Here is a 24,359-nt window from a genome sequence, read left to right as displayed (position 1 = left end):
GCGTTCTTGAGCTTGGAGCAAATTCTCCTGTGTTAGTCAGCCCCAGTGTGTGGAGTTTTGCTCTAAGATCGAGAACGAACTGAATTTCATTTTTGCTATTAGAAGGTCCCTCCTCCCAAGCTTCGCGGATGACGTCAAGGACACCGCGGGGCGTCGCCCGTACAGCAGCTCAAACGGGAAAACCCTGTGGAGGCTTGTGGGACCTCTCGTACTGCAAACAACAGGGGGTCTAGCCACTTTTCCCAATTTCTAGCGTCATCGTGTACGAATTTACGAATCATGTTCTTGAGCGTTTTATTAAATCGTTCCACTAGGCCATCCGTTTGCGGATGGTAAACGCTAGTGCGAATCAATTTAATGCCCAAGAGCTCGTAAAGTTCGCGAAGTGTTCGTGACATAAAAGTCGTGCCTTGATCGGTGAGGATTTCTTTCGGAATCCCAACCCGGGAGATTATCTTGAAGAGTACCCCTGCAACACTACGTGCGGAGATGTTGCTCAGAGGCACTGCTTCCGGATATCGCGTCGCGTAATCCACTAGGACTAACACGAAGCGATGTCCGCGTGCTGACCGTTCTAATGGCCCGACGAGGTCCATCCCAATTCTTTCGAAGGGGACCTCGATTAATGGTAGAGGGCGCAATGGCACTTTTGGGGTGGCCGGTGGGTTTACCAGCTGACATTCACGGCACGCCGCACACTACCTGCAGACGTCACCGCCAATGCCCGGCTAATAGAAACGGGCTATTAGACGGAGAAGTGTTTTCCGTTCCCCTAGGTGACCGGCCATAGGATTATAGTGAGCCGACTGGAAAACCATTTCCCGGCGGCTCCGTGGAATCAATAATTGTGTTACTTCCTCCTTTGTTTGAGCGTCCTGCGTCACTCTATATAACCGATCTCTAATCATGGCAAAGTATGGGTATGCAATGGCGATGCCCGGCCGGAGCTGTTGACCATCAATTACTCTCACTTGGTCAAGAGCATGTTTAAGGGTTTCGTCCCGTGACTGCTCTAGAGGGAAGTCCCCCTCAGGGAATTCCCTGAGAGGAGGGGCGGCCACCTCGCCCCTTCCCTCGTCATTCCGAGCAGCCGAGGACTGTCCCGGCTCCGCCTCCCCCGCCAAAGCATCGCACACCGCACACTTCTTTATGCAGGACCCATCCGCACAAATACCCTCTAAAATATCTTTAAAATTCGGACAATCAGTACCCAAGATTAGCGGATGGGTGAGGCGGGGACTAACCGCTGCCTCCACACTATGTTTTTTTCCCTGAATTTAATCGCCAAAGTCACCATGGGATACTTGTGAACATCCCCATGCACACACCTCACCCTCACCAGTATAACTAAACCCAAAGCCCCGGGTTGAACCAAGCGTTGGTGGATGGTGGTCTGATTGCAGCCGGTATCCAGCAAAGCTTGGTAAATACCCCCCCTGATCCTTACCGGAATCCGGTATGCTCCAGCCCGATAGGGGGCAGCCTGCGGGACATCGGAGACCCGCACCACCGTCCCCACCTCCATCAGCGGACACTGATCCCGGAAGTGGTCCGGGTCTCCGCACCTCCAACAGGCCGGCCCAGGCGTTGCGGCCGCACTTGTGCTGGCGGGCGCCCCCACCTGAGGAGGAGAGCGGCTGAATGACGGGAAATGGGAGGGTACATTCTCCCAAGGCCGGGAAGCTGGTCTCTGGAACCCTCCACGCCTGCGCGGGGCAGGAACGGGCCCTGGGGAGAGAACAGAAGGAGAGAACATAGGGGAGGGGGCGAGGGCAGGGGCAGACACAAGGGAAGGGGAAAGAGAGAGAGACGAAGAAGAAGAGGGCTCGTCCGCCCTCGGGATCGCCGCCAAGTGGTCCTCCGCCAACCGAACAGCTTCCTCCAGCGAGCCGGGTGATGGCACTGGACCCACCCCGCCGTCTTCCGAGGCAGCCGTTGAACGAACTGTTCCAGTACCACCTGGTCGATTACTCCCTCGACGTTGCGGTCTCCCGCGAGCAGCCACCTCCGACAGGCGTCCCGGAGCCATTGAGCGAACGCGAACGGGCGATCGGACATTCCTAGTTTCATGCCCCGGAAGAGCTGGCGATTCTCTTCCGGGCTCCGACCGACCCGATGCAGAATAGACCTCTTCAGATCGGTGTAGGCCAGGAGGTTCGTCGCCGGCAGCTGCTGTGCTGCAAGTTGAGCTTCCCCGGACAGGAGGGGAATCAGGCGGGCTGCCCACTGTTCGCGGGGCCAGCCCCAGATTTCTGCTGAGTGCTCAAACAAATCGAGGAAGGCCTCAGGATCATCTGCTGCCCCCATCTTCTGTAGCATGGGGGGGGGCAGCGTAGCGCGGGTGTCCGGGGTCGCGGTTGTGGCTGATGCATCCTCCTGGCTGAGGAGGCTCCAGATGGCGAGCCGGTCCTCTGCCTGAGCCCGCATGATTTCGAAAAACCGGCGATCTTGGTCTTGCCGGAGCTCAAGCAGGGATTGTTGGTGGCCTTGATGCAGCGTCGCGAGGGACTGGAGGACTTCTGCCAGCTGGGAGGACTCTATGGGGCGACAACTTTCCATGTTTCCTTTTAAATCTCCCGGGTTTCGGCACCAGTGTAATACTTCCCAAAGGAGGAGGACAGGAAACAGGTCTTCACCACAAGGTAAGGTTTTTAATTCCCTTTTGCTTCGTACAACTATCACACATACAATACAATACAATGCCAAACACTGAGTTCGCTTGTCATCTCTCTCCTCGTGGGGCCCTCTCGCTGCCTTTTTATGCCGCTCTCCTCGTACTCACTGAAATTAGAGACAGGTGTTAGACATAATTTAGCTCAGGTGTAAGCGTCCTTACCGCTTTTCTCTCCCGGACGGGCGCTTGACCACGCCCCCGCTGCCACAGCGAGTTAACAGCAAGGGTGGGTTATGTAAGCAGCAGTTCACATTAAAGTTGGCACGTCATGGCTCCAGACTGCGACTAAAATGGTTGCAAATGTGACCAAAATTAATTGATTGTGACAATCATTTAAATTCTAGTTGCCATTGGTCAGGTTGTGTGTGCTCATATGCGATTTCGTCAGATATCATCTTGTGAGTTATTGAATACATCTATATGCCAGTGTGTCTCGTGCCTCTTTTCACCTTTTCTGTTGTGCAAGGTTGCTGCACCTCACGCAATAACAAACCCAGCGCAAGAGAGTCGTGACCAAATGACTCTTTTCAACCAGATCTTTTTCATGAATCACCCGAAAATAACTGAGAGTTTGAACTCAGGAGCTCAGGTTAGTAATTTGAAACAATTTGTAATTTGATTCACTTTCTCTGCGAATCAGCTGTGAGCTCACAACTGGGAGGGAAGACATTTCAAAATAAGAGTCCCATGTGTATTTGGGGCTTCTTGATAATTAAAAGTCCAGTATTATGTACCACTTCTTTTTCCTTCTGGTAATTATTTATTGGGATTGCAGTAGCACAATAAACTGTATCTGTAGTGCCGCCGCCTTGTGACACCCTGGGCGAGCCTAAATCCACCACTGACTGTACACAAAGTGCAAGGATTAGCTGTCAATGAAGCAGTCATATCACTAAAAACGTTTTTTGCAGCTGGACAGGCATATGTTGCTTTAAGTCGAGTCAAGACTATAAGTGGATTGATCATTCAAGATTTTGCTGATAAAACAATTGCAAAAACAACATCCAAGAATGTACCAACACAATGCCACAGTTTAAACTATATAATATTTCACCACATAACACCAACATTTGTTTTTTCAATTTTCCTAATGAATGTTCACTGGCATTTGCTAGAATTAATGCTTCAATCCAATCCTATAATTATAGCTGTATAGCTGTAACAGAGACATGGCTGCCTGCAAACATCATAACAAAGTGAATCCACTTGCATTGAAGGCTACCACTTTCACAGTGCTCCACATTGTTTTGCTTACAGTACAGACAACCCTCTGTTAAACTCAATTCGACACCAAAACATGGTAGTGATGGCATATACTGTAGAACCAATAATGATTACAATATTTTGGACATTCCCAATGTTAACAAAGTGCATACATAATATGTCAACTCAACAAACTTGATATAATCATAGTTGTTATTTACAGTCCTCCACAATATCGCTTATCTTTGTTTCATAAACATATTACCAAACTCTGCAATACATTAATTGGTGATTGGAACCATGATGAATTGAAAACACACACAATGTCTACATTGATGGCAAACCTAGGCTATGTTAAGTATGTCAAAGAACCTACCACTGAAAATGGAAAATTGATTGATCATGTGTACAAGAAAATTACATCTACTACTATAAATTATGCCAGTATATTTCAGTACACATGAAGCAATTCATAGTACATTTTCACAAGCATAACCATGTTTCTATAGCATATAAAATTGTGTAACTGAATACAGCGTCTGCCTCGTAATTGCCATATTCCTGTAATCAGAAATGGCCCATTGGTAACCATTCTCAATCTGAAGCTGATCAGACCAAGCATGACCAAGTGATATACTTCCTGTTTGGCTGAGCTTAAGAATGTCAGCACGAAGTTGTCCGGCTTGATGAGATCTATATATGTACTGAGTTTAGAGACTGTAGCTGAAAAATGAAACAATTCACATTTTAAAGGGGGCAAACCAGAGCCCCCCATGTCAAGTCAAGTCAACTCAAGTCAAGTCAATTTTATTTGTATAGCGCCTTTCACAACACACATCGTTTCAAAGCAGCTTTACAGAATATCAGCATTAACAGACGATAAAAACTGTAATGTCTATAAAGTCGATTAATCATCATTGTGTAATTTAGATTAAATATGATTTTAATAGTGTTTAAAAATAATTAAATGATAATTGTATTAATAACCCCAGTGAGCAAGCTGTAGGCGACTGTGGCAAGGAACACAAAACTCCATAAGATGTAGATTAATGGAGAAAAATAACCTTGGGAGAAACCAGACTCACTGTGGGGGCCAGTTCCCCTCTGGCTAACATTATGAATGTAATGTAAATATTAATTATGTATAGGTAAAATCATGGTTTAAAATTATTAAATTAAGTGTTAAGGTGTCAGTGATTAAACATCGATTGTGTTTGAACTGTAAGATTAATGACCAAAGTCTTTGAAGTCCATCTTGATAAATTGCAGAAGTTCACATAGATGCAATTGTCCTTGTTAAAATTTCCCCCCCATATGAGCCTTTGCCCAGCCTAATGGATAACAACTCTGATGTGTGTGCCAAATGTCATGCAGATTTCTGCATTTCAAGCACCTAATATATAAGGAATGATAACATTCAATGTGTTGCCATGGCAACATTATAAAATATATCAATAAATCCTTACCAATTTTACATCAGCATTGTCCTGACATTATTTTTAAACAAGTTTGAAGCAATTAAGGTAAAAATGAAAGTGCGATTCCAAAGTCTGTAAAAAGTGCCACACATCCTGCTGCCAGTTGGTGGCACTATGACCACTATACTCCACAATAGTCACATATGATCAGACCCCAATACCAAATATAATTCTCAATTTTGATCTAAATCACACAATGCATGCCGGAAATATGAGCACTTCCTGTTTATCATTTTTCACCATAAATGTATTGTTTCACCATGGCAACACCGTTCGATGTATCAAAAATCAGTTCGCAATTTAGCCACATTTGGTGCCTGTCACATAAATCTCCTAGGAGGAGTATATCAAATTCCAGAGCATGCATTTTACAAACAAACCAAAATGGCCGACTTCCTGTTGGCCGAAGCTAAAACAAGCAAATGGGAGATATGTCTGTCATGGTGAGAATAATATCCTCACAAATGCTTGTGAATATCAAACAAACTCTGTGGCAACCACAGCGATAAACTCATTTGAAATGTTAGGGGGTGCTATTGAGTCAACTGGCCACACCCAATACAAATGACAAAAGAATTATAAAATCTTGCCAAACTTTGACGGGGGTGCCAAGTCTCAATAGTTGTGAAGCATGTAATAAGCATTTACAAACTAGGGAGCACTGTGGAACCGATGAGGCACGTCTATATGCTGAATATCAGCCATCGAAGCCCCTCAAAACACTATGAGAAAATGTGAAAATCTCACATTCCATCCAACATGGCTGACTTCCTGTTGGGCAGAGTCAAATACATCCAAGTGAACGTTGTCTAACATAATGAGAGCAGCAACCATACCAAATTCATATGGCGAAATAGGGGCAAAAAATTCCTGTTCAGTACAAAACCAGCAAGGGTTTCTCTCAGTTGGAAGCAACCAATGACCCAAATGTCTGAGACCAAATGTATAGTAATAAAACAAAATCCTGGGTAGGCCTATCCCATCTTTGTCAATTGGCCTATGTAATTTATTAAAATGTAATCTAGGACACTTACCATTCCAAATGAAGGACTTTGTTATGCTATCAAATTGCTTGAAATAAGAGAAGGGAACATCTACAGGGAGAAATTGTAGCATATTAAATTTTGATTAACATTAACCTTCCCAATCGTAGATAAATGTAATGAAGCCCACCTGCCCACATCGCTCAAACCTTTTTATTAAGGGGTCAAAATTAGCTCTAAATCAGACAAATTTGCAGGGAATATAATGCAAAAATTCTTAATGCCCTGTTTGGGCCACTGGAAGGCTCCCGGCTGGAAAACCTTTACTGGGCATTTACGCTCTCAGAGCCAAAGCTTCAGATTTAGACTAATTGACTCTGTATCCTGAGAATTTAGAAAAGGAATTAATAATTCTATGGGGGCAAGGCATAGATTTAAAAGGGTCGGAGACAAATAATAAAATATCATCAGCGTAAAGCAAAAGCTTAAGCGCCACACCTCCTGCCACCACCCCTTGAAAAATCATCTTTGCTTCTTATCGAAGCTGCTAATGGTTCCAGGGAAAGACAGAACAATACTGAGGAAAGAGAGCAACCTTGCCAGGTGCCCATATCCAGAGTAAAATAATCTGAAATTAATAAAAAATGTTGTACCGCCCCTACCGGGTGTATTCCCCAACCCATATATTTCCAAAATCTTCAAATAATCCCACTCTGCCAAATCAAATGCTTGCATTTGTTATGTTAGCATTGTCAATGTTAGCATTGAATAATGCTAATTATTCAAATGGATTTTGATTTATTTAAATAAATAAATAGTTTAATGTGCATTTTTTAAATCTTGGTTAATGTTAGTTTCAACATATATTACAAAAAAACATTAGTTAATGTAGGAACTAACTTGATCAAGTGTATATTTATTAAACAACATTAACAAGGATTAATACATTCTGTAAAAAAGATATGCATTGTTAGTTCATGATACCTAATTCATAAACCTAAAATGAATTAACTGATGAATTAACTTACCATTAATTCTTGACAAACACATATTGAAGATATTACTAATCAGCACAAAACCATCCCAAAAGAGTGCAGAAGTTATGAAATCTATAACCAACATTTGAGAAGGGACCATTTTGACAAGCTTCACGATTTTGATTGTAAAATGTAACTAATGAATTCTCATAATATGCATCACTCAGTGTTTTCCCACAGTCGCTAGATGGCGCCACTAGCTTGTGCATCACTAGCTCGTGCTTCACTGACTGAAACAGTCAATGCAGACTTTTTTAAATGTGGTTTAGAAATAATTGATTACTAATCATGCAAGGGCATTACGCGATTTAAATGCTAATTCAATCCATAATGCTACATTAACGGATATCATACCAATGTCTCAGATGTCAATGTTTTCACTCAACATATACTGTAAGTGCTGCTTTTACAATTGTCATGCTGGTTTTTCAACAGTAATGTCAAACTGTATGAATGTGACAGTGAATAAAAATTTATTATTATATGTTAAATTCCCAATCTCAATGGGCAAATAAAACTTGTTCTTGACAGATCATGTTCTAATGTCTGCACTGTATCTGCAGGGTTTTATGATTATACATACAAATGGTTCAACATACTGCAATGAGCACTTTATATGTGAAGATAAATTTCACAATTTCACTGCAAATATCACGTCAGTAATGCTGGAATTGCCTGTTATCAATAGCGATTTTTAACTTGTCAGCAAACCCGTTTTATATCCAACCATTTAATTTGTCTTGATGAAAAAATAAACTTGTGTTACTTGAATGAAGTCCTGGTTTGACAGAAAAATCAGGAGCCTCCGCCTTGCAGTGTGCGTGACGCAGAAGCCGCAGTGAAGTTTAAAGAGAATGAATTAGTTCCGAGGAAAGTTTAAATGACATGTGAAAAATTTTCAGAGAGAATGTACCGTGCAGGACATTGCCAATAAGACATTAACCCCTGATTGAATAAACACTAGAACCAAGAAATTTGATCACATTAGCCCCATTTTATCATCATTATATTGGCTACCTGCTAAATTTTAAATTCTGTTAACTACATACAAAGCTTTGAATAGTCTAGCTCCGCAGTACTTAAGTGACCTTCTACCATGCTATATTCTATCACGTTCATTACGATCGCAAAAGTCTGGCCTGTTAATAGTTCCTAGAATATCAAAATCCACAAAAGAAGGCAGATCCTTTTCCTATTTGGCTCCTAAATGATGGAAGTTTTCCAAACACTGTTCAGCACTCAGACACACTCTCTCAACTAAGTCTAGACTAAAGACTCATCTATTCAGCCAGGCATACACCTAATTTATCCATCAACTCATAATTAGGCTGCTTTAGTTAGGTCGGCTGGAACAGGAAACACTTCTCATAATCTATAACCCTGCTATAAATTGAATGGCATCTACGCAAATATTATTCTATTTGTATCCATAGGATTCATATCCCGGCCGGATCCAGCTCCGTTCCTGCTTGGTGCCAGACTCCACTGCTATGTGTTGTTGAGTGATGATGACTAACTACAGCCTTTGCCAGCCAGACATCACTTCAGCCTACTACGACTTCAGAGGATGAACTGAAGCCAACTCCAGCTGTAAGACATTGGATACTTGTGCCACTGCCTGAACCTTGAACTTAATATGGACCTCACTGAAATGACCTGCCGGTTGCACTGCGATGCACCTCACTGATCTCTGCCTGCATCACTTTGGTCTAATGACGACACTCTTAAAATGGAATACATAAACTATCAATTAATTATCAACAAAAGCCTTCATCAGTCAACTAACAAAGGACAGTGTATCTTATGTGAACTTCTACAGTTAATCCAGGATGGACTGTTTTTATACACAATTTACAATCATATTTTAATCACACTACACAATGATGACTTTATAGATATTATGGTTTAATTTTCTATTAAGGCATGACTTTAGGGGCCTGGGTAGCTCAGCGCGTAAAGACGCTGACTACCACCCCTGGAGTTCCCGAGTTTGAAACCCAGGGCATGCTGAGTGACTCCAGCCAGGTCTCCTAAGCAACCAAATTGGCCTGGTTTATAGGGAGGTTAGAGTCACAAGGGGTAAACTCCTCGTGGTCGCTATAATGTGGTTCGCTCTCGGTGGGGCGTGTGGTGAGTTGTGCATGGATGCCGCGGTGGATGCCGTGAAGCCTCCACATGCGCTATGTCTCCGCGGTAACACGCTCAACAAGCCACGTGATTAGATGCACAGGTTGATGGTCTCAGACATGGAGGCAACTGAGATTCATCCTCTGCCACCTGGATTGAGGCGGGTCACTATGCCACCACGAGGACTTAGAGTGCATTGGGAATTGGGCATTCCAAATTGGGGAGAAAAAATATTAATAATAATAAAAACAAACATGACATTACATGACTTTTCTCTGAAATTATGTGTGTTGTGAAAAGCACTATACAACTAAAAATGACTTGATTTTAAATATATCTTATAAAATTATATATATATTATATATTTACTATTTTTTTTGTAGTGGGCATGAATGAAGAGATTGAGAGATATACCTCAAAAAGCCTGTTGTATCAAATTTGATACATGGATTTTGAGTTGGTTTTTCAATAAAATAATGTACAAAATTTTAACTAAACACAAGTGGCTTATATTCAGCAAATACTCATTTTAAAATATCAGTAACAATATAATACATATTGTCACTTTTATTACTGTATATCAAAATCACCGCTGAATAAAGTACTGTAGTGTCACCATCACCTCACTGTAACCTAGATTTGTGTTTTTTTTAATTTTTTTTTAAAGGAGGGACAAGTCGAAATAAATTTTTGTGGTAATCAATAATATACTACAAATGCTGTCAATTGTTCTTAACTTGTATCTATTAAATTATTAGTAATAATTTGAGAAACAACTTTGGTGGTCACGTGACACGTGCGAGGTTTGGACGTGTGAACGGCAAGCTCTGCGCACTTTACTAGTGTTTAATTTAGTGTCATAAACTGGTGAGACTCAATACAACCTGATTCTTAATTGTTCTAGGAAGACAATATGTCAAAGAATCTTGGTCTCTAGAGATATTGGGAGACACTTATGTGCTCAAGCTGAAGCCCCCAAGCAGCAGGTTGCAAGCCCGGGAATTGATTTGTGCGGTGAAGGAAATTTGGCAACAATTGATGATCGTGTTGGCAGTGCTGATGAGGGTCGTTGCTGACTTGGAGAAGCTTGCTGTAATACGTAAATCGATCACTGCCATGTAGATGAAATTCACAGAGATGGTTACAAGAGTGGCGGATGCTGAGAAACAGATTGATAATCTGGAGTCATCGGAGAGGGATTAGCAGTTTATCTGCTAGCGTCCAAGGCAGACATGGTATGCATTTGGGAAATGTTGGAAGATATGGAGAATCGTAATAAGTGGGATAACATCTGAATTGTTGGAATTCCAGAGCGTGCAGAGCATCAGAATATGGTTGATTTCTGGATGAGCTCTTTCCAAGTCTGCTCCACATAACAGGCCATAAGATGGAAATCGAAAAGGAAGGCTTTCTTGGAAGAACCACAACATTTTCTTGTTCCCAGACATTGCGAATTCGACAAGAGAAATGTGATTGATTCAAGGAATTCAAGAAACTCTTACATTAACGGAAGGTTTGCTTATGCACTGATGTTCCAAGCCAAGTTGAGAATAGATGGATGTCCGCAAAGGATGGCCACAAAGTATTTACATGTCCCCAACTGAAACTCCGCGAATACTTATCACACAAACATGAAACATGTCTAAAGAAAGCTTAAAATGTCTACTTTTAAATAAAATAATTCAAATTTAAAATAAATATTCTCCTGCAATGTAATCTGTATGAAACAAAGAGATGTACAATTTCTCCTGGCTCAGCTAATTATCCCTAATGTGATCACACCCACGGGCAGAGGGCGCTATTCACAGCGTCTCTACTTTCTTCGAAGGCTGAGGAAAGCACATCTCCCAACCCCCATCCTCACTACATTCTATAGAGGGACTATTGAGAGCATCCTGAGCAGCTGCATCACTGCCTGGTTTGGGACTTGCACCGTTTCGGACCGCAAAGCCCTTAGTGAGGACAGCTGAGAAGATCATTGGGGTCTCTCTTCCCTCCATCAAAGACATTTACAAAAAACACTGTATCCGCAAAGCAACCAGCATTGTGGATGACCCCACACACCCCTCACACAAACTCTTTACCCTCCTCCCGTCTGGCAAGAGGTACCGAAGCATTCGGGCCCTCACGGCCAGACTGTGTAACAGCTTCTTCCCCCAAGCCATCAGACTCCACAATACTCAGAGACTGGTTTGACACACACGTGTCCTGAGTTGCACTTTAATTACTGTCACTTTATAACTGTCTGCTACCTCAATAACTGCTATGTGCATAGAACATTATCTCATAGTATGTTATGTTTACATTTTAGAAACTGTCATCTTTTTGCACTACTGAGTACTGGTCGGCGCTGCACTGTCTATTGTCCTGTTCATTGTCAGTAATTTGTTGTACTGTCCTGTACTTTTTGCACATGTTTGCACGTGCACTTTATATAGGTATATATAGGTAGTTTATATAGGTATTTTATTTCGTTGTGTTGTCTCATGTGGTTCTGTGTTGGTCCTTTGTTGTTTTTATGTAGCACCATGGTCCTGGAGGAACGTTGTCTCGTTTTGCTGTGTACTGTACTAACTGTATATGGTTGAAACGACAATAAAAACCACTTGACTTGACTTGACTTGACTTGATATGGGAATGTGCTGAGGCGATCAATGCAAATGGTAAACGCCCCCGACTGTGCCTTAAAACAAAGTTCATCCACTTTTCTGCTCATTTGGAAGATGGCACGATACACAGGCGAGGAAACTCCTGGATAGAGTTACAATTTTCTTCTTCAGAAGAGCGGGACTCAGATGAATGTTTGCATTTTGAAGAGAGACTTGATCCAGCCGAGGACACAATTTCAGATGAGTAAGTAATTTAGTTTTACTTGCATTAGTTGACATGCTATTTTATATAAACATGTACGTACATATTTTACTAGTGGGACTGTTTCCAGCCAGGATTCAGAGTATTGAAATTTGAAATATGTCCTAAAAGGCAAGTTTTATTTACATATAAATGCTGTTTAGGCAAAAGCAGGCATTAAATTGTATGCTGTATGATATAAATATGATATGTAATATGATATATAAAAATAATATGTAATATGATATAAAAATAATATGAATGTTTAGATTATGTTTTAACTAGTGTTTATATAGCCTCATTATCATCAACAACACTTGTGCTTGCAAATATTTGTTCAGGTTAAATGAGTAAAATGCACTTTAAATATGCCCATATTAGAAAATCACCATATTATAATGATTTCTGAAGGTCATGTGACACTGAAGACTGCAGTAATGATACGGAAAATTCAGCTTTGATCACAAATTGCATTTTACAATATATTCAAATAGAAAACTGTTCTTTTAAATTGTAAAAAGAGTTCAGAATATCACTGGTTTTATTGTATTTTGGATCAAACAAATGCAGCCTTGGTGAGCAGAAGAGACTTCTTTTAAAAGGTAGTGTAGGTCTAAAATTAAGTACAGTCATTATGTAAAGAAAATGTATAATCACATTACTTCTTTTAACTTAAAATTGATTTCGATCATTAGTCTCCTCACATTCATTCTCTTTCTGTCACATTCCTCATTGATTTGGAAGGGAATATTAAATGTGCTGAGGCAGAGCTGAAGCGCCAAATGTCATCTTTACCTTGGCCATTGATATTAATATTAATTAATGCTTTTAAAGAATTCTATCTTGATCTTTACAGTTCCACATCTTCGTCTACTGATGAAGATATTAAAAACTTTGTGGAACCATTAAAACTCTCTAAACTGATGACGGAGCAAAATAATCCTCTGGATTCTATATAAACTTGGAGGAGCTTGGCAAGGTAATTAAGGCCTTGCCTACAGGGGCCAGTTGGCTTTGGCACGGAATTTTTTAGATCCACTTTTTTCAAAAGTTTATACGGAATCATAAAAGAATGGAAAGCTTCTGCCAACCATGACACAAGCCCGGATTAGTCTGATTCTTAAACAAAGATCCAAGCGAGTGTAAAATTTACTGTCCAATTTCCCTGATCCAGCTAGACGTAAAAAATTCTGGCTAACCGATTCAGTTATGATCTCTCTTACACATATAGATCGGGTGAGGTTTATTCGGGGCCGCAGATCTTCTAATAACATTAGGCGTTTCATCAAAATGATGTGGTTAGTGGCGAGTGATCAGACTCTGGTCACTGTCATCTCACTTGATGCCGAAAAAGCATTTGATTTGGCAGAGTGGGATTATTTGAAGATTTTGGAAATATATGGGTTGGGGAATACACCCGGTAGTGGCGGTACAAAATGTTTTATTAATTTCAGATTATTTTACTCTGGATATGGGCATCTGGCAAGGTTGCTCTCTTTCCTCAGTATTGTTCTGTCTTGCCCTGGAACCATTAGCAGCTTCGATAAGAAGGGAAGATACAGGTGAAACTCGAAAAATTAGAATATCGTGCAAAAGTTCATTAATTTCAGTAATTCAACTTAAAAGGTGAAACTAATATATTATATAGACTCATTACAAGCAAAGTAAGATATTTCAAGCCTTTATTTGATATAATTTTGATGATTATGGCTTACAGCTTATGAAAACCCCAAATTCAGAATCTCAGAAAATTAGAATATTACATGAAATCAATAAAAAAAAAGGATTTTAAATACAGAAATGACGGCCCTCTGAAATGTATAATCATGCATATGTACTCAGTACTTGGTTTGGGCCCCTTTTGCATTAATTACTGCCTCAATGCGGCGTGGCATGGATGCTATCAGCCTGTGGCACTGCTGAGGTGTTATGGAAGACCAAGATGCTTCAATAGCGGCCTTCAGCTCTTCTGCATTGTTTGGTCTCATGTCTCTCATCTTTCTCTTAGCAATGCCCCATAGATTCTCTATGGGGTTCAGGTCAAGCGAGTTTGCTGGCCAATCAAGCACAGTAATACCATGGTCATTGAACCAGGTTTTGGTACTTTTGGCAGTGTGGGCAGGTGCCAAGTCCTGCTGGAAAATTAAGTCAGCATCTCCATAAAGCTTGTCTGCTGAAGGAAGCATGAAGTGCTCTAAAATGTCCCGGTAGACGGCTGCGTTGACTCTGGACTTAATTAAGCACAGTGGACCAACACCAGCCGATGACATGGCTCCCCAAACCAACACAGACTGTGGAAACTTCACACTGGACTTCAAGCATCTTGGATTGTGTGCCTCTCCATTCTTCCTCCAGACTCTGGGACCTTGGTTTCCAAATGAGATGCAAAATTTGCTCTCATCAGAAAAGAGGACTTTGGACCACTGAGCAACAGACCAGTTCTTTTTTTCTTTAGCCCAGGTAAGACGTTTGACATTTGAAGCCCATGTCCAGGACCCGTCTGTGTGTGGTGGCTCTTGATGCAGTAACTCCAGCCTCAGTCCACTCCTTGTGAAGCTCCCCCACACATTTGAATGGCCTTTTCCTGACAATCCTCTCCAGGCTACGGTCATCCCTGCTGCTTGTGCACCTTTTTCTTCCACACTTTTCCCTTCCACTTAACTTTCTATTAATGTGCTTTGATACAGCACTTTGAGAACATCCAACTTCTTTTGCAATTACCTTTTGAGGCTTTCCCTCCTTGTGGAGGGTGTCAATGATGGTTTTCTGCACAATTGTCAGGTCAGCAGTCTTCCCCATAATTGTGAATTCAACTGAACCAGACTGAGAGACCATTTAAAGGCTCAGGAACCCTTTGCAGGTGTTTAGCTGATTAGAGTGTGACACTTTGAGCCTACAATACTGAACCTTTTCACAATATTCTAATTTTCTGAGATTCTGAATTTGGGGTTTTCATAAGCTGTAAGCCATAATCATCAAAATTATATCAAATAAAGGCTTGAAATATCTTACTTTGCTTGTAATGAGTCTACATAATATATTAGTTTCACCTTTTAAGTTGAATTACTGAAATTAATGAACTTTTGCACGATACTCTAATTTTTCGAGTTTCACCTGTAGATCAAGAGAGCAGCTCGGAAAATGGAGCGCATGTGGAAAAATACAAAATTAGAAGTATTTCAGGGTGCATGGAAGGATAGTGTCTGTAGCTACAAACAAGCAATCAAAGCTGCCAGGTCAGCATATTTTAGTAAACTCATAGAAAATAACCACAACAATCCTAGATGTTTATTCAGTTCTGTGGCTAAATTGGTTAGGAATAAAGCCTCAACCGAACCAGATATTACGTCACAGCTCAAGAGTAATGACTTCATGAATTTCTTTACAGAGAAAATTGAAATAATCAGAAATAAAATTGGAATTATGCAATCATCTGTCATAGCACCCCACAAAACAGTGTCGAATAATTTCCCTCATGTGCAACTTCAATCCTTCGCTATCATAGGTCATGAAGAGCTAACAAAACTTATCAAAACATCAAAAGCCACAACTTGTTTGTTAGATCCTATACAAACTAATCTCTTAAAAGAGGTATCTCCTGTAATATCAGAACCTCTTCTTAATATCATTAACTCCTCGCTATGGTTAGGACATGTCCCAAGAAACTTTAAAATGGCAATTATCAAACCGCTAATTAAGAAGCCACAACTTAATCCTGGAGAACTTGCTAATTATAGACCGATTTCAAATCTCCCATTTATGTCAAAAATAGGTAGTATCCTCCCAAAATATGTACATTTCTACAGAGAAATAGTATATATGAAGAATTTCAATCAGGATTTAGGCCTCATCACAGTACAGAGACTGCACTTATCAGAGTTACAAATGACTTGCTCTTATCATCTGATCGCGGCTGCATTTCTCTTCTAGTGCTTTTAGATCTTAGTGCTGCATTCGACACGATAGATCACGACATTCTCTTGAATAGGCTAGAGAATTATGTTGGAATTTGTGGAGTGGCATTAGCATGGTTTAGGTCATATTTAGCAGACCGCTACCACATTGTCTATGTAAATGAGGAATTGTCAAACCAAACAAAAGTAAAATATGGAGTGCCACAGGGATCAGTTTTAGGGCCTCTGCTTTTCTCCATGTATATGCTTCCCCTGGGAGATATTATCAGGAATCGTGGAATACGTTTCCACTGCTATGCTGACGATACACAACTTTATATTTCTTCAAAACCTGATGAGATTTCACAATTCTCAAAATTAGCAGAGTGTATTAATGAAATAAATGATTGTATGGCCAGAAAGTTCCTTCTACTCAATTCTGACAAAACAGAGGTTCTAATTATTGGACCAAAAAACTCTAAAAATGAGCCACTAAAATATAATTTGACTCTAGATGGATGTACTGTTACATCATCTTCAACAGCGAAGAACTTAGGTGTTATATTTGATACCAATCTGTCCTTTGAAAATCAAATTACAAATGTTTGTAGAACAGCATACTTCCACCTAAGAAATATTGCTAAATTAAGGCATATGCTCTCGGTTGCTGATGCCGAAAAACTAATTCATGCGTTCATGACCTCAAGACTAGATTATTGTAATGCATTACTGGGAGGATGTCCAGCAAGATCAATAAATAAACTTCAATTGGTTCAAAATGCAGCAGCCAGAGTGCTGACGAGAACCAAGAAATATGATCATATTAGCCCCATTTTATCATCGTTACATTGGCTACCTGTTAAATTCCGTATTGATTTAAAAATTCTGTTAACTACGTACAAAGCTCTGAATGGTCTAGCTCCGCAGTAATTAAGTGATCTTCTACCATGCTATATTCCAACACGTTCATTAAGATCCCAAAATTCTGGCCTATTAATAGATCCTAGAAAATCAAAATCCACTAAAGGAGGAATATCCTTTTCATATTTGGCTCCTAAACTATGGAATAGTCTCCCAAACACTGTTCGAGATGCAGACACACTCTCTCAGTTTAAGTCTAGACTAAAGACTCATCTATTTAGCCAGGCATACACCTAATTTATCCTCCAACCCACAATTAGGCTGCTTTAGTTGGGTCTGCCGGAACCAGAAACCAGAAACATTGAGCATGATCTCTTACTCTGCAATAAATTAAATGGCATCTACGCTTACATCTTTTTATTTGTTTCCCTGTCTCAACCTCGGGACTCCTATCCTGAGGTCACCAGAACCGGCTGGATCCAGCACCATTCCTGCTTCATGTTGGACTCCACTGCTACATGTCGCAGAATGATGATGACTAAATGCAGCCGGTGCCAGCCAAACATCACTTCAATCTATTATGACGGACTTCAGAGGATGAAATGATGCCAACTCCAACCTGCATCACCTCGGTCTATAGATGGACTACGACCTTGAAATGGAATGCATAGACAAACTATTGCCAACAAAAGCCTTCATCAGCCAATTAACAAGGACAATTGCATCTATGTGAACTTCTGCAATTAATCAAGATGGACTTCAAAGACTTTGGTCATTAATCTTACAGTTCAAACACAATAGATGTTTAATCACTGACCCTTAACACTTAGTTTAATAATTTTAAACCATGATTTTACCTATACATAATTAATATTTACATTACATTCATAATGTTAGCCAGAGGGGAACTGGCCCCCACAGTGAGTCTGGTTTCTCCCAAGGTTATTTTTCTCCATTAATCAACATCTTATGGAGTTTTGTGTTCCTTGCCACAGTCGCCTACAGCTTGCTCACTGGGGTTATTAATCCAATTATCATTTAATTATTTTTAAACACTATTAAAAATCGTATTTTATCGAAATTACACAATGATGATTAATCGACTTTATAGACATTACAGTTTTATCGTCTGTTAATGCTGATATTCTGTAAAGCTGCTTTGAAACGATGTGTGTTGTGAAAGGCGCTATACAAATAAAATTGACTTGACTTGACTTGAAGATGATTTTTCAAGGGGTGGTGGCAGGAGGTGTGGCGCATAAGCTTTTGCTTTACGCTGATGATATTTTATTATTTGTCTCCGACCCTTTTAAATCTATGCCTTGCCCCTATAGAATTATTAATTCCTTTTCTAAATTCTCAGGATACAGAGTCAATTAGTCTAAACCTGAAGCTTTGGCTCTGACAGCATACTGCCCAGTAAATGCTTTCCAGCCGGGCGCCTTCCAGTGGCCCAAACAGGACATTAAGAATTTGTGCATTATATTCCCTGCAAATTTGTCTGATTTAGAGTTAATTTTGACCCCTTAATAAAAAGGTTTGAGCGATGTGGGCAGGTGGGCTTCATTACATTTATCTATGATTGGGAAGGTTAATGTTATTAAAATGAATTGTATTCCAAAATTAACTATCTGCTACAATCTCTCCCTGTAGATGTTCCCTTCTCTTATTTCAAGCAATTTGATAGCATAACAAAGTCCTTCATTTGGAATGGTAAGTGTCCTAGATTACATTTTAATAAATTACATAGGCCAATTGACAAAGATGGGATAGGCCTACCCAGGATTTTGTTTTATTACTATACATTCGGTCTCAGACATTTGGGTCATTTGTTGCTTCCAACTGAGAGAAACCCTTGCTGGTTTTGTATTGAACAGGATTTTTTTGCCCCTATTTCGCCATTGCAAAGCCTTTCTATCAAACTAATCTGAGAAGTTACACCCCGTTGCACGTGGTATGGACAAAAGTGTCCAGAGGGTTTAATTTGGACATTTATTTAAATGTTGCCTCAAGCATATGGCTGAACCCTAAATTATGTATTAATAAGTCCCCTTTCTGCTGGTCAGAGTGGATTGTGAGGGGGGTTACTACACTATGTGACCTATAAAGGAGTGGAGTGTTGAGATCTTTTCAAAATTTGGTTCAACATTTTGGGATTCCCAGATCTCAGTTCTATAGGTATTTACAGCTGCGCCACCTGCTCTGTATTGTTTTTGGGAGTAGCGCACACATCCCTAAAGCAGCAGATACTCTGGGAGAGGTGATTACTGCTTTTGGAAAAGGTTATGAGGTATCAGTGTATTACTCCCTATTAATTCAGAGCCTGAGGGTCAGAGCTTTAACTTCTGTCAAGAGATTATGGAAGAAAGATTTAAACTTGGTATTGGAGGAGGGAGTGTGGGCTAAAAAACAAAGTCTGCATCTAGAGATGCAAGGGTGCGCCTTATGCAATTCAAGATTTTACATCGATTCTATTGGACCCCCTCTAGATTGTATAGGCTTGGTCTTAAAGACACACCCCACCTGCTGGCGATAGAGACACAACCCAGAAGATAGAGACACAACCCATGTTTTTTGGGGGTGTGTCAAGATACTTTAATTTTGGTTGAAGATTCAAATTGTATGTGTGACGTTTTGGGCACTTAAATGTAATTTTGCCCCAGACTCTGTATTTTGGGTGATGGGGCGGTCATCAATTTGAGAGATAAACACACAAATTGGGTTCTGACCAGTATTATGATTGGCAGGCAAATTATTTGAAGGGGATGGAAGTTAGATGGGAGCGCCTTCATTTCCGGAGTGGAGTGCGGAGATGTGGCGAGTGGCTGCTTTCGAGGAGGAGTCAAGCAGAAGTCTGGGGGTTCGGAATTTCTTTGATAGGAAATGGGGCATGGCTTTGGTAGCAACATTGAAGACACCATACTACTACTACTAATTATAACAACAATAATATAAATAGCTGCAAGCAGTAATCAATGGGCCCAAGCACCGTGGGCCCATTTCCTCCAGGCGGCTTTAGTAAAACAATGCATAAAAAATGTAAGCGATTTGCGTAAATGTAAATTGATTTTTTCAAAGACTGTTGTAAGAGCCACCATTTCTGCTGCCAGTTGGCAGTGTACAAAGTTTGGTGACTGTAGGTGAAAAGGCATGTGCTAGAGAGCCGTCCAAAACTAAAAGATTCAAGGGGCTGTCCGAGAGCATGTGAACAATTCCCAGGCTCTAATGGCCGACGATTCTGATGTGTGTGCACATTTTCAGGAGTTTTTGAGCATGTTAAGGGACCCAAAAGCCCCTGAAACCTTGAAAAGAAGAATGTTAACAGTAATCCATAGGAAAACAATAAGGCCTCCGCACTTACAGTCTGTGGGTCCTAATAAAAGACAAAATTTTGATCCAAAGGAAATATCTACATACCTGTATATATCTCTTACCTCTGAGTTTACCTAATATTCCTCCTGTTGATCCTGATGGTTCCAGCTTCACCTCACAATCATCTTAAAAAAAAAAAGTAAATCAACCAAAAACAATCCCCACATACAATAATAAATAATATTAACATAAATACACTAGACAAAAAATTACTGTCAACTCCAGCATTACCTCTGTACATCCGGCCCTTTTTCCAGCGGATGAAGACGCCAATGGCGATGACAACAACCAATGGAATGAGCAGCAGAGTGGTGATGACAGTGGTGGACATGCCCTGAGCACTCTGATTGGCTGCAGTCTGAAGTTTCTCTTTGTCTTTGGGTGCTGCTAGCAGCTGCTTTTGTATCTGTGGCGGCTCTTGGACCTGTACTGCGGCTTCTGATGACTGAACTGGAAACTGCACTGGAGACTGAACTGGAAACGGCTTCAAATTGGCCTGCACAAATGTTTCTGTTTCTAAATAACAGAAGGGAGAAAATAGGTTATACTTATTATAATGTTAAATTATATAATTGATTCTGAATTGCCATAAGGAAATTGTATTGTAAGTGCAGAATATAATGCTGGAACTGTTCCTTTAGTTGAATGGATACTATAACGACCAAGACAGATGTGTTGTTCCTCAGGTTGGCTCTTCACTCTTCAGTGACTACATACATTTTTAATACATGAGTGTGTTTCTGCATGATACTGCATACTGGCATACTTTTTTAAACTGTTTTCTTTTAAAGTCACACATAGACAGCAAAGTTTAAAACATGCTTTGGCATAATAATTTACATCTTTTGATGTTGTTGTGATGCATTAGTGTTTACACTACAAATGTGATGTGGCCACACAAAACATTTTGGATTCAGTTTACAGCTGTATTTATCACGGTCTACTTCTGATCAGATCACCAGAGATTGATGTTAATACTGTGGGGCTAATGAAGCTTGCTGTGTCGTAAATTATAATTTCTTACCTTCAATTTCTTGAACCTGGATTCCACCCTTTTTAACAGAGCGGTGTTCTGCCTCTGAAATGAGAAAAATCCTTCAGGCTCTAATTTATTTAGCATAAGATGAAACTGCAGGCTTGCAATAAACCATCTTTTTAAAAAACATAACTAATATGTAACAATCAAAACTGTGAAACAGAGAAATTAAGCATTTCAGCTAAAATAGTGTGAAGAGAAATCATACTCTGTATGGAATAGAGTTCAAAATTAAGGGTCATATACAGTATCAAGGCTGTATCGGTCATATTTTTAGTATGTCTCTTTATAAGACTTGAATATTGACAGATCACATAGAAGAGCCAAGAACGATAAACACACTATTAGACATGAACATGCATTCCTTCCAAGGTTATAAATGGCATCAAAAAAACAACAAGGGTACATTTTTGCTCTTCATCCAAAGTCACTCACTACACTTTTCTGCAGTTCTGGAGAGTTCTTTGACTCATTGCCGGTGGACTTTACCTCATACTCCCAACTCTCGGAGTAGCCTTGACATTGATGTGGCCACAAATCCTCTGCAGCCTACTTCAACCGACCGGACCTTTACTTTGCAGCCACGATCTTGCGAATCGGCTGCAAGCTCAGGGTATCTCAGTTTCTTGTGCTTGTAGGCTTCATCCACTGCATCCTCCCAGGGCACTGTAAGCTCGATGATGTACACGAGATGGAGTGAGGCCGACCACAGCACAAGGTTTGGTCTGAGGTTGGTTGATGTGATCAAAGTTGAGAAGTAGAGCCTCTGGCCAAAGTCTGCCACCATCTTCCAATCGTGTGTCCCGCCTAGCCACCCGGTGTCTGGTCTCGATGAGGTGGGTCTGGCTTAACCCTCACCTTCCTGGACAAATGCTATTGCCGGCCAGTAGGATGAAGGGGGAAGAAGGGCATTGACGCTCATCCGCCAACCGTCCAGCACTGCTGCAAGTCATCGTAGCACCTGGTGGTGCCGCTAAGTGTATCGGCCTTGAGTGAGGCTGGTCTTTCAGCCCACCAAGATGGGCTTTAGTTTTGCTGGACTCGAGCAGAAGGAGCATCTGGGGTCTTCTCTGTACCACTAGCTATGATTCTTGGGAGATGCCAGGACATCATAGGCAGCCTTGATGAAGCTCGTTCTGAATGTCTCCATTTCCCACAGCTCTTTCCAGGAGATCTTTCTATTCTCCACTCCCTCCAATCTCGTCCATTGCCCTTGCCTTGCCTGAGCGATGGCCTTAACGCACTTTGCTGCCTCCTCCTGCTGACGTATCTCCTGCACCATGAGCCTGTGTCTCTGAGACAGAGTTGCCTTGTTCCAGGTTGTTGTGCTGGTCCCAAGGCCAAGACCACCCCTCCCTTGCTGCACTCAGCTCACGATGTCTCTGTGCTTGAGCGCTGCCTTTGCCTGCTCAGATGCTTCTGCTGGGGTCAGTTTCCTTCCGGTAGCCAGGATAGCATCATCTTCAGTCTTACTTTGGTACTCATCTGAGAGACAATGGGTAGCTCTAGGACTCCCTTGCCATAGAGCCCTAAGCTGCTGAGGCACCTAGGAAGACCAAGCCAAAACTCTCTCCAGCTTTTCCACTTTCAAGATTGGAGCTTCATATAGGGTTAGTGGCCACATGAGGCATGGAAGGAGCCCAAATTGCATACACCTGAGCTTCAGCTTGCCAGGGAGTGTGGTTCTGCCAATGCTCTTCAGGCCACTGACGACATCCTTTCTGAGATGATCTACTTACTCTGTGTCTTTGAGGGATGCACTGTACCACCGACCTAGGTTCTTCACAGGCTTCTCAGAGACCATTGGAATAATTTCATCACCAATGAAAAATCGCTGGTCTGATAGCCTCCCCTTGTCAATGGAGATGCTTCTGGACTTGCTTGGCTTGATCTTCATCCGAGCCAGCTCAATGTTCTTTTGAAGCTTTCTCAACAGCCATACCGTACAATCTTTGGTTGAGGTGAGTGTCGTGAGATCGTCCATGTATCTGACAGGTGGCAGCCTCAGGCCAGGTCAAAAGCTCTGTCCTCCCACCACCCATCAAGATGCTCTAATGATCACTTCCATAGACATGGTGAAGGCCAGAGGAGAAATGGTACAGCCAGCTATGATTCCCACTTACAGATGTTGCAACGCTGTGGTATAGTCTAATGTAGTCGAGCATATCTGGATGTCCTGGAAGTAGGCCTTGATGAGGCTTGTGAGGGCTACTGGGACCCTGAAGAAGTCTAAAGCTGTCCAGAGGAGGTTATGAGGTACTGAGCCAAAGGCGTTGGTGAGGTCCAGGAACACTACATGAAGGTCAGTTCCCTCCTTCTTGGTGACCTGGATCTGATGCCAAATGGTGCTAGCATGTTCCAAACAACCGGAGAAGCCTGATTTCCCTGCCTTCTGAATCAATGTATCAATCAAATTGTTTTTTTTGCAGGTATTCCGACAGCCTGTGAGCCACCATGCTAAAGAAGATTTTGCCCTCTACATTTAGGAGGCTGATCTGGTGAAATTGGCTGATTTCTGATGAGTCTTTTTCCTTTAGGATCAGGATTCCTCCAGCTCTCCACCAGGATGGTATCTTCTGCTTGAGCCATAGTACCTTCATAAGCCTTCAGAGGAATTGGTGAATTGTTGTAGACTGTAAGGGACTCAATTGGGACCTGGGACTGATGAGGCCCTTGTTCTATGCACAGTTTTCCTCAGTTCACTCCATCTAAGTGGGCTGAAATCTAGTTGGTGTTATGGTAGATGAATTGGTGGCCTATCAGTTGGGAGGGTAATCTCTTCGTGCCGTTGGTCGTGCCTGTGAAGGACCTTTTCAGTTGTTTTTCCAGGTCTGCCTTTGACACT

The 24,359-nt window shown here is 41.4% G+C and overlaps 1 protein-coding gene across 3 annotated transcripts in view; it reads right to left on the bottom strand.

Moving 5' to 3' along the window:
• pam (peptidylglycine alpha-amidating monooxygenase) overlaps positions 1-24,359 on the bottom strand; it is a 220,511-nt gene that overhangs the window by 12,878 nt on the left and 183,274 nt on the right. For all 3 annotated transcript variants that reach the window (XM_052116273.1, XM_052116275.1, XM_052116274.1), the window contains 3 exons: positions 21,503-21,556; positions 20,710-20,994; positions 20,541-20,603 (listed from right to left, as the gene is read on the bottom strand). In XM_052116273.1, coding sequence (XP_051972233.1) covers positions 20,541-20,603; positions 20,710-20,994; positions 21,503-21,556 — 402 coding nt within the window. The remainder of the gene's footprint in view (positions 1-20,540; positions 20,604-20,709; positions 20,995-21,502; positions 21,557-24,359) is intronic.

The sequence above is a fragment of the Xyrauchen texanus genome, chromosome 43, assembly GCF_025860055.1.
Source record: "Xyrauchen texanus isolate HMW12.3.18 chromosome 43, RBS_HiC_50CHRs, whole genome shotgun sequence".
Classification (NCBI taxonomy): domain Eukaryota; kingdom Metazoa; phylum Chordata; class Actinopteri; order Cypriniformes; family Catostomidae; genus Xyrauchen; species Xyrauchen texanus.
Note: the sequence above shows the minus strand (reverse complement) of the source record. Positions and strands in the feature narration are given on the sequence as shown.